This window comes from Octopus sinensis, linkage group LG2, assembly GCF_006345805.1.
Source record: "Octopus sinensis linkage group LG2, ASM634580v1, whole genome shotgun sequence".
NCBI classification, from domain to species: domain Eukaryota; kingdom Metazoa; phylum Mollusca; class Cephalopoda; order Octopoda; family Octopodidae; genus Octopus; species Octopus sinensis.
Window position 1 is genome coordinate 136935727 of NC_042998.1, and position 11284 is coordinate 136947010.

General features: G+C 35.4%; 1 protein-coding gene across 2 annotated transcripts in view; it reads left to right on the plus strand.

Annotated features, from left to right (window-relative positions):
• The first annotated feature begins 5245 nt into the window (after positions 1 to 5245).
• The window catches only part of LOC115232089 (tachykinin-1), an 81988-nt gene continuing 75949 nt past the window's right edge, over positions 5246 to 11284 (plus strand). Inside the window, exons 1-2 of one of the 2 annotated variants that reach the window (XM_036499627.1) lie at positions 5246 to 5781; positions 7546 to 7616. In XM_036499627.1, coding sequence (XP_036355520.1) covers positions 5259 to 5759 — 501 coding nt within the window. In that variant the 5' untranslated portion in view covers positions 5246 to 5258 and the 3' untranslated portion in view covers positions 5760 to 5781; positions 7546 to 7616. Of the gene's footprint in view, positions 5782 to 7545; positions 7617 to 11284 lie in introns of those variants that run through there. The other variant, XM_029801959.2, reaches the window with a different exon arrangement.

Below are 11284 nucleotides of genomic sequence, written 5' to 3' on the forward strand. Positions count from 1 at the left end.
ATAAATCGTTCTTTGCTATTTTTGTTTAGAAATGGATAAGTCGCAAATTCGTACAGGTTTGAAATATAAGTTCTTTCTTGTAAATACAATATCACAGACAGTTCGGAATATTAATGGAGTGTCTCATTCTAATGTTATTACACAGCAGACAGTATCAAATTGGCTTGCAATATTTTGTTCTGCTAACTTTGACCTCACAAAAGAACAACACGGTCGACCAAAAACAAAAGTGGATGATGATGAACTGAAAGTCACCGTCGAGTCAGGTCCATTTCAATGTGTGCCCGTGAATTATCGCTGTTGTTTGGTGTTGGCAAGCAAACAATATTGACTCATCTAATTCAAATCAGTAAAGTGAAAAAGTTGGATAAGTGGGACCCACATGAACTCAATGAAAATCAGAAATAGTAACGTTTTGAAGCTTGCATTATGCTACTTTCTTGTCACAAAATGATTCATTTCTGGATCGAACATGTGATGAGAAATGGATCCAATACAACATCCGTCAGTCGCTCAGAAACAGGAGAAAAAACATTGTCGGAGCTCTGTACAGACTTCAACGAGGTAAGTACTTCACAAATATCAACCAGAACTGTTAGAAGAAGGCTTGTAGAGTACGGTCTGAAAGGCTGTAAAACCAGGAAGAAGCCGTGGGTTTCTGAAGCGAATATGGAAAAATGTCTTCAGCGGGCCACAAAACCACTGAAATTGGAACAGTGAGCAATGGTCAAAAGTTGAGAGAAGACTGGATTCCTAGCACCTGCAAGAAACTAGCTGATTCAATGCCTAACCGTATAAAAGCGGTTATTGATGCTAAAGAGAAGTCAGCCAGGTATTAAAACTGATGTATATTGTGAAATATACCAGAATCTACCATGTGCACGAATTTCATTAACATTGAGATAGCAGAACTCCAAAACACCGGGGTGGCCTAATACTTTTGGCCAAGGCTGTAAACACACACACACACACACACACACACACACACACCACACACACACACACACACACACACACACACACACACACACATATATATATACATATATACACGAAGTAGAAAAGTAAGTAGAAAAGAGAAGGCAAACAGTTTGGCAAAAATTACTTGACAAGGACATTTAATTTAGCTAGATAAAATAAGGCGGTGTTCCAGTATGGCCATTGTCAAATGACTGAAACAAATAAAAGAATAGTCTCTGACAATTGTTTTCAGGATATCTGAGCTACTGTGACATCGTGTTGAGGAAAATATTCCGTATACTGAGTATTCTGTGGTTGGAGAGTGATAGGTTAAATATATGTAACAGTGGAAGAACTCATTAGTGATAGTTGACGTGGTTCATTATGTCTAGAAAGGGAGGATAAATCCAGTAAAATCGGGTATTCCTAAGGTAACTCCATGATCAAAGAGAATGGTTAGATAGTAATCCATGGTGAAGGAAATTGGATGCTAATATTTCCAAAGTTGGACAAATATTGTAGTATTTTTCCAACTTTGGAAATGCTAGAATATCTACTGGAACGCCATTGGTCATAGAAATGAATGACCGAGAGTTATTTGAGAATTTCAGCAAAGAAGTGAGAGATAGTAGAAACCTTTATTATTTGATGTGATCAGGCAAAAGGGAAATACTATTCACTCAGCATCAATTTACTGAACTGATTACGTTAATTTTAATATTTTTCATTTATATTGGAATTTCAACGAATGTCTATAGACAATCTATTTGACTGATAATTGCTGGAGTTTCAATAAAACCGTAACTGCTTCAGATGAAGATTTTCCTTTCCACAAAAATCGTAACTGCTCGAGATCAGGATTTCTAACAACCCATACAAAAATGCTTTTCGTCCTTTTAACTTAACGCACAGATGTACATTAAATAGATGGAATACTTGGACACATCGTCAGCGTCGTATTATGTCTGGAATCACTGAGTATTCCGAATTATACAAGCTACGTTCTGTAGGTAATCAAGCTTAAGCCGGTGTGCAATCGACATTTTCCTTATCCTACCGATCATCTCTTTACAGCCAAAGCCATATAGGTACTTTCTTAACAGCCTCCTCATTTATGTAATTTATAACACTAAGCTTGAAACATGAGATTATGAACAATTTCTTGCATTTTAATTATGAAATGAAAAAAGTAGAAAAAGAGTATCTATGATTGTGTCCAGATTGCACTCACACACTATTGGTCAACCAGAGATCATCGTGAAAGAGAACTGTGATCGAACTAAGAAACATGAAATTACAAAGTGTAGCTATAAACAGTGCTGAATGTTTTGAAATGTTTCCAAATTCTTCGTATCCCTATTAAAATGTTATTATTCAAGAATATAATCAGTAAGACAATAACTTTTAGACATAATTAGGGATAAGTGATGTGAACTGTAGAGTGGTCGTGTGCGTCTTTAAAATTGCTGACAGGGCGTTTGGAAACGTCAGAACATGTGTATAACCATATGCCATGTGACGTATCTCACAAAATTTGAGAAGAAAATTCTATAAAACCTGAGAAATCCCTAATATTCCATACAGATTCTGATTGTGATTTCTATATTCAATATGATTAGAGTAGGTTTGATCCTGTGTTGTATCTTCATTGTTGGAGTGTTTGAAGCCAGTTCTGCTGATGACATACTTACAGCACATAATTTGATTAAAAGATCTGAAGTTAAACCTCCTTCATCCTCAGAATTCATAGGCTTAATGGGACGTTCTGAAGAGTTGACACGACGATTAATTCAACATCCTGGTTCTATGTCTGAAACAAGAGAGGTCCACCGAAAAAAGGTAAAATTTTAAATTACTATTATTAGTTTTACTGTTTACAATTAATTTCTTTGATACAGGCGCAGGAGTGTCTTGCTTACCAACCACATGGTTCAATGTTCATTCCCACTGCGTGGCACCTTGGGCAAAGTGTATTCTACTATAACCTCGGGCTATATATATATATATATATCTCGTTATATTTCGGAATGGTCATTTTGCCAGTTTAGCCAATAAAATCACACGCACTATATATTTAGTGTTACTTTGCTTCAGTGTTATTTATTTTTTACATTAATCTTCATCTTATTTCGGCCAGAGTTCTTTCGTCACACTCCTGTGACCGCATCAGTGGTCCTTTGTTTTCTTCTTTCTTATTTGTGTCTCTCCTTACTAACCGTCAGCCATTTTGTATTTCTATTGTATTTCTTCATTTGCGCATGCTTATATCTCTATGTGCGTCTATGTTTATTTAGTGTGTGTGGGGGGGATGCTTGTAATATTTGTATCTTCTGTTTATATACGTTCATGTAATTTGTTTTTGTTGTTGTTTTTGTTTATTCTTATTTTGTTCATGTGTTTACATCCCTTTATTATTATCATTACATATGCTTGTATGTATGCATGTATGTATAACAACAATGCTAGTAATAATAATAATAAATCAAAAAAATATATATAGTTATTTATTTCTATTTGTTTATTTATCGGTGTATTTATTATGTTTTCGGGATCCTGTACCGTCATATGTTGTGGTGTGTACTATTGTTCCATTCTAGTTTTCTATTCAGGCTAGGTTTTTTTTCTATCATGTGTGTAGCTTCTGTAATTTGTCTGATTGTTGCATCTGTTCTATGTGTGGACAATATTTTAATTTTTATGTTGTTGATTGATCCCCCGCGTTCCTGTTCGGCGTGTTGGTACAGAATCGATGAACTTTTACCTTCCTTGAGTAGTCTCCAATGTACATTTACCCGCTCTCCTATGCTTCTTGCCGTTTCCCCTACGTATGTCGTTGTCTTGTTACTGCATCGTCCCTCTATACATCTTATACTATAGACTACATTTCTGGCTTTACAGTTTGTTTGTGGGCTAAATCTACATACAGTACAGTACTTATCAGTATAGGGGGTTCTACTAAAAGGATAGGTTCTACCAATTATAGATTTGATAGGGTTGCCTGGCTTTTCAACAACCTTAATCCTTAGCTTAAGTTTGTCTAGGGTCCTTTTAAAGCGGTACGCCAGTTCACCTCCAGAGGTGGTGTCAACGAACATGACACTCTGGTATTTATGGCTATCATACCAAGAGTTGGCCTTCCCTATTTTCTTTTTTGTCCTTTCTATAGTGTTCCATGACTTGTTCCTATAGAGTGGGCAAATCCCATTCCTATCATTACATAATATATTATCAAATTTCTTCATGGCTCCTTTGTATACTCTGATCCTTTCTTTATGGCTGTAACCTGAGAACTGCATGCGGTGAATTGTATGTGTCTCTTTAACTCTGTAGGCTCGCACATGCGTGACACATTTCTCATTATTCTGACGAGGTCTGCCATCAAAATATTGAATTAGGCCTTGTCCGCAATGGCTGAGTTCCGATGGATCAAGTATTATGAGGCCATAGGTTTGGCATAGTATGAATGAAAGATTTGGGTTTTATTATTCACAATTTCTAGCCAGATTTCAGTGTCTAGTACTGGTAGTCTATGGTTGGGGTGTTTAGTGGGTTAGTCTATTGTGACCTTAATACTCTGGTGGATGGAGTTAGCTATTTGCTGGATGCTCTCCATAGTATTAGTTTCTATTACTATATCAACAGTTCTCTCTTGTGTGGGTGCCTTTACCACTATGTTGATATCATCAGCATAGCGAGAGTACACGTTTACGAGTATGAAGTTCTGTGTTAGGCGTTCTTTAAGCCTTCTATCACCAGCGATACCAAATATATAAACGTATATATATCTAGCCATATAAGCATCTAGCCATCGTGCTAACGTTTTTGCCAGCTCACCGCCTTCGACAGACGAAATACCTATTTCTTTACTACCCACAAGGGGCCAAACATAGAGAAGACAATCAAGGACAGATAAACGGATTAAATCAATTACATCGACCCCAGTGCGTAACTGGTACTTATTTAATCGACCCCGAAAGGATGAAAGGCAAAGTCGACCTCGGCGGAATTTGAACTCAGAACGTACGACAGACGAAATACTGCATAGCATTTCGCCCTGCATGCTAACGTTTCTGCCATGCATGCACGCGTCTGGGATCAGCAGATGTATCAACAATATATGCAATATAAGCTGGTTTGACATTGCTTACTGATGCACGATGGTGTAGCAAAGGATTAATAAAACAGCAGTCAAACACACGTTCGACTTGGGAATGTTGCAGACGAATGACAGAATCAATGATATAAAATGATATAAAAGTGAGATGAAACAGACAACAACAAGTCATTTCTCCATCGAAATGTTTAACATGAGCAGAATTGTTTGTTTGATTTATGCAGTCCTCCTGGTTATATTTCTGGAAAGTGGTGGTGATGCGTTCTCTCTAGAAAAACGAAATGACATTGTTGGGAGTGATAACGATACTCCGTATGCCGGTGTTGGGAGTGATAACGATACTCCGTATGACGGTGTTGTGAGTTATAACGATACTCCGTATGCCGGTGTTGGGAGTTATAACGATACTCCGTATGCCGGTGTTGGGAGTTATAACGATACTCCGTATGCTGGTGTTGAGAGTTATAACGATACTCCGTATGACGGTGTTGTGAGTGATAACGATACTCCGCATGCTGGTGTTGTGGATAATATTCAGGATAACGCAGCAGATGATAATTCACTAAACAAATGTATCCAACATAGAATGAGACCTTGCAAGAAAGGACGTGGTTGTCGAAAAGCAAAGAAATGTGGAAAACGAAAGGAAAATGATAAAAAGCGTTTGAGGGAAAAGAGTTCATGAGCGTTCTGAAAATCTTTACCAGGTAACGTATCCAATGAAACGTATTATGACTTTATGTTTTAATTTGAAGATTAGATTCAAAGCTGATATAAATAAGTACACAGAGATTCTTGAATTGTCTTTCTAATAATTTGTTATTTGTATTTTACATAAAGGCAGACTACTGTAGAATGTTTTCATCGATTTCTGAATTAAATATACCATTCAACAAATTCAGAAAGTAATAACCCAAGAGTGTTTTGTTAAGAAGTAGCTATGCATTTTTAATTTGGTTCTTCAGTTATAGAGATCACTTTGGAAAACCTATTAGGAACCAATATTACTGTAAGTAAATATTCTTCCAAGAAATTAGAACCTCATACACTTTCTTCGAAACGCAGATTTTATAACAGCATTTTTGCTATTTTAAATTTATCTTAGATTTTCTGAGAAATGCTGTTTTAGAATCAAAGATATATTTGTTAATCCTTATGAGTCTGCCGATGAACGCTGAACAATTCCTTCTCATTACATCGGCAACGATGTATGTCATGTGAAGAGCGTTTCTTATGGAAAGATATCTTCGCCTGTCTTGTAATGATATATTTACTCTAAAAAAAAACTACATTTCAAAAGCGTTTCATGTAGGTGTTTCTTCAGATGTAAAATCCGCAATTCTGAGACGTAATTTGCAATTAGGGGAATAAGGTCGTTGTACAGTCGAGCACTGAGTCGCTGGTGGGTATCCTGTAGGTTTTAGATCCCGTTTCATAACTTCCCAATCATTTAAGGCGATGGTTACAATCCGTCCTTTTAGATCTGCTTATCCATTTGGTATTATACTGTCGAGAAACCTAAACTGGTCTACTTTAGAAGCCGCCAGTGGGACAATGTCATTGCTCCATGACAGGATCTGGCACTTCAAGGCGTTTGTATCTGTGCCTCATGTTTAACGGCTTCGTGGATATACTGAATTTGTCATAGCAACAACAGTGGATACATGGGTCGTGTCATCCAGATACCTAATACTTTTGGAGAGTGCATGAGTGAATAAGAAACTTTTTCATGTGACTTTTCGTTCTCTCGGAGTACAAACATTATTATCGAATATCGCTTCTTTTATTTGCACTTGATTGGGATCCACGGTTATTACTTACATCATCTTCTATAGCGCTTTTCTTTAGATGTTGTCGAATGCAGCATTAAAAACTATGAATTTAAAATACAATGACACCACAAATTCTATTGCTTTCAAAATTTTTTTCCCGACTATACAACTATGTCTCCACCGAAACTAAAATATGATTAAATCTCTCTCACCCTTTCCCATCACGGCGCTTCTTTTGGTTTTGCTTTTCATTCTGTCACCAGGTTTCCCGTTATTGACGAGAAAGAAATTAGCTTGTTTCGAACTTTTGCTTGTCGCCCCTATTATATATCGGTGTTACCAACATAGGGATCTAATGTTTCGGCGTCCTTTCTGTCCCTCATATCATTTTAAACATTAACCACTATCTCTCTTCCTTCTTTTATTACTCCGGTTTATTATATAAAGAGTTCGGCGCCGGGCTGTGCTATACACTACTATTGTGAATACGTTCACACAAATACACACACACACACACACACACACACACACAAATACTCACTCACACAAATACACATACACACAAATACACATACACAAGTACACACAAATACACACATACACACATAAACACAAACAGGTCTAAAGAAAGTTGGGACGGTTGTGAGGGAGAGGAAAACATACAAAATCTTATTGCTTTTGTTTTTTTTTCTTTTTCAGGCGATTTTAATCCCAATGAACTGAAACCTGAATCTAACATTTGTTAAAATAAAATATGAAAGCATATCAAATTTGTTTGTATTTATTTATATGATCGACATTGTTTCTGCCAACATTGTATTTTTATGGAGAAGTGTAATAACTGTAGCCAAATACCGAACTCCTGTTCAGATTATTATAAGAACGTTTTTCCTTATTACTACTTATTTTCAGGATATAAGTATAAACGTCATAGAACATCCTTTTATATTCTGTGAGCACAAAACAATATTTAAGTTTAATAATTTCTCAGAGAATGTAGTAATCACAGTTTACTCTGTGTTTTCAAAAATTATTGAACTAAGAATTCTACTTGGAGGTTTTAGGGTGTAAGAACAAACTGAAAGTGAGATATATATGGACCAAGTTCATTTAAATGATTGGGGATAGGTCGACTGAGTAAATTTTAATGTAAATTAGGACATTTTATACATTATAAAAATGCAAAATTATTATAAGTATTTATAAAGCCAAGAAGCTAACTTAGGTAATTAAATGCGACATTGCTTTCATTGTGCAAAAGATTATTATGAAGATAGCTGTTAAAAATGTAATCCATTGATTTTGCCGCGAGGAAAATGAAATACCTAACTTTATTTGGACAGTACCCTTCATCGGAAATGATGTTTCGATAGTACCGAATGAATAGATTGGGCACGCAAGAACATTAAGAAAACAACACTCTTCGGGGATAAGTACTGCCTTATTTATTCTGTGTCTGCTTTTCATCACCCCTGGCATAATCGAGCGCTCGTGATCTCTAGTCCAACTGTTTGATATACTTTAAGGAACAGAAGTCGAAAATAAAGCATCCAGTTTAGTAGAAAGAATAAAAATGACTTGTCAGCACATAATTTGATGAACAGATCTTAAAATAGAAATATAACCGCTTATCACGAATAATGAGGACAACCATTATATATGTATGTATGTATGTATGTATGTATGTATGTATGTATGTATGTATGTATGTATGTATGTATGTATGTATGTATATGTATATGTATATAATATACCCTAACGATACAAACGGGACCAGACCACAGGCTAAAATCTACATGTCTATCCTTCTAACTTCTCTTATAAGCAAAGTCTTTAGACGAATTGTCAGACAACTTTCTTAGAAGAAAATGAAATACCTTTGACTTACTGAACTTCCAGGGGTTTTGATGCAAGTTATTCGATCATTCAAATGTCGATGTAGTATATCTTGACTTCGCAAGGGCCTTTGACAAGGTGGATCATGACACGAGACACTGGCATAAACGGTAAACTGGGAGTGTGGCTGAATCACTTCCTGAAAGACAGAAGTCAGGCAGTTGTAGATAATGTTGCTCTCTCGAAAGACACACATTCTCAGTGGCAATTTCTCACGGTTCTGTTTGTAGACTACTGCTGTTTATAACAGGCCTTTTAAATATATATATATATACAAAATTACAAAATACAAAGTTATATCTTGAGATCGTTTGTGACAACAACACTCAAAATATATAATATCTAAGACTGAAATTGTAGTGCTCAAATGAGCTGTATACACTTATTAATCCGAGGGGAGGCAATGTGAGCAGCAACTAAAGGAACATTACAAAATCCACAGAAAGATCAAACACATACATATATTCATATATTCATTTATATCTACAGAACAGATTTAAAGTCCGACGTTTAAAAATATAGTAATATATAAACATCATATAAAAATATGTAAAAATATATAAGAATCAGTGTTGCATATTTAGCACATTGAATTTGCTCTTAAAATCATAAAACATTCGGTAAAAATTTGTTAAATTAAAAATTTGGGGTAATACAACATACAATGCCATATTAAAATGATGTATTAAAATTCCAGAGAAAATACAGAAAAGATAAATATACAAAATTACAAAAATCCCTAAATACAAAAATGTTCATCTACGGGCCGTTTCGGAGACGCGCCAATTAATATGAAACATATATTTGAAATTGACACTCCTCTCGTCAGGATGGTTTGAGATTACAGCTGGACCTAAATGTATTGGGTCGGTGCATAATTACTGCGGCTTTTTTAAAACAACTTTTATTCAACAAAAACAATAACAACATTTAACAAAACATCTTATTATTATTCCGGAGCATATTCACCATCTATTTCAATTAATGCTTGCCATTTGCTTGGCAGATAGTCAGACCGTCATTTAATGTTTTTGTTAAATATTGATATTGTATTTGGTGAATAAAATTTGTAGAAAACAAGCCGCAATAATTATGCACCAACCCAATAATATACAACTGGGCTGAAGAAAACCAAAGTCTCGGTATGAAGTACAGATGCGGGCAGCACTGCCAAATACCAAACGAAAACTCAGCCAAATAAGGTAGCTGCATATATATATATATATATATATATATATATATATAAATATAAATTACAAAATTGCTAGTGACAACAACACTCAAAATATATAACACACTGGAATTGTAGTGCTCAAATGAGCTGTATACTCTTATTAATCCGAGAGGAGGCAATGTGAGCAGCAGCTAAAGGAACATTACAAAATCCACGGAAAGATCAAACACATACATATATTTATATATTCATTTACATCTACAGAACAGATATAAAGTCCGACGCTTAAACATATAATAACATTGCCTCCCGAGCACTACAATTCCAGTTTGTTACATATTTTGAGTGTTGTTGTCACTAGCGATCTATATATTTGACTCTTTGGAGCGCTACAATACAGATTGGATTTAATGGAGAAGTAATACTTGGGCGTTTCTACCAGGAATATTCCTATTCCATCGAGGAACTTATACATGGAATCTCTCCTGAATAAGACCAGTGAAATTATATCTAGACTTATGTGGCGTGCTTTTTATTTTGATAAGTCCAGAAACTTGAAGTGGAAGGATGAAACCATGAAGACCAGCACTTCTAACCAAACTGAAGATTCGGAATTCTACAAGTCATATAAAAATGCACCACCAAATCCCGACCTTGCTAAATTTGAAAAGGACATAATATATATGATTACGAACTTTAAATACTGCAAATATACGAATGCTTTCCAAAATCAATTACAACATACAATAGCTAAACTGAAGGACGATCCCAATCTACACATTCTTTCTGATAAAACAGGGAATATTTACTCAGTGCCTTATGAAACTTATGATAAATTGATATCCAAAGAGCTGCACGCTAAATACAAAATCGCCAAGAAATCAGCTCTTACCGACATTAATAATAGACATTATGACTTAATTTCAAAATTAGGAATTCGTGACCCCGCATTGCACCCTAAAGGACCATAAACAAGATTTTCTTGCCAAACCGTCAATACGATTAATTTGCCCAACCAAATCTGACTTGGGTAGGATCAGCAAATCCATATTGGATAGAATCATTCCGGTGATAAGATAAAGGACGATGTTACCCTTATGGAAATGTTCCAATGATGTTTTATATTGGTTTCACACAATTAAATGTGATGACTCATCTTCATTTGTACAATTTGATGTTTCCAATTACTACTCCTCAATCTCCCACATCTTACTGAATAAAGCAATCATTTTCGCCAGAAATTTTGTTGAAATATCGAATCTAGATGTTGATATTATTCAAGCAGCAAGAATGACCCTGATAAATTATGGAAAGCATCACTGGTCAAAATCAGATTCTTTTAACTTATTCGACATTACCATGGGATCT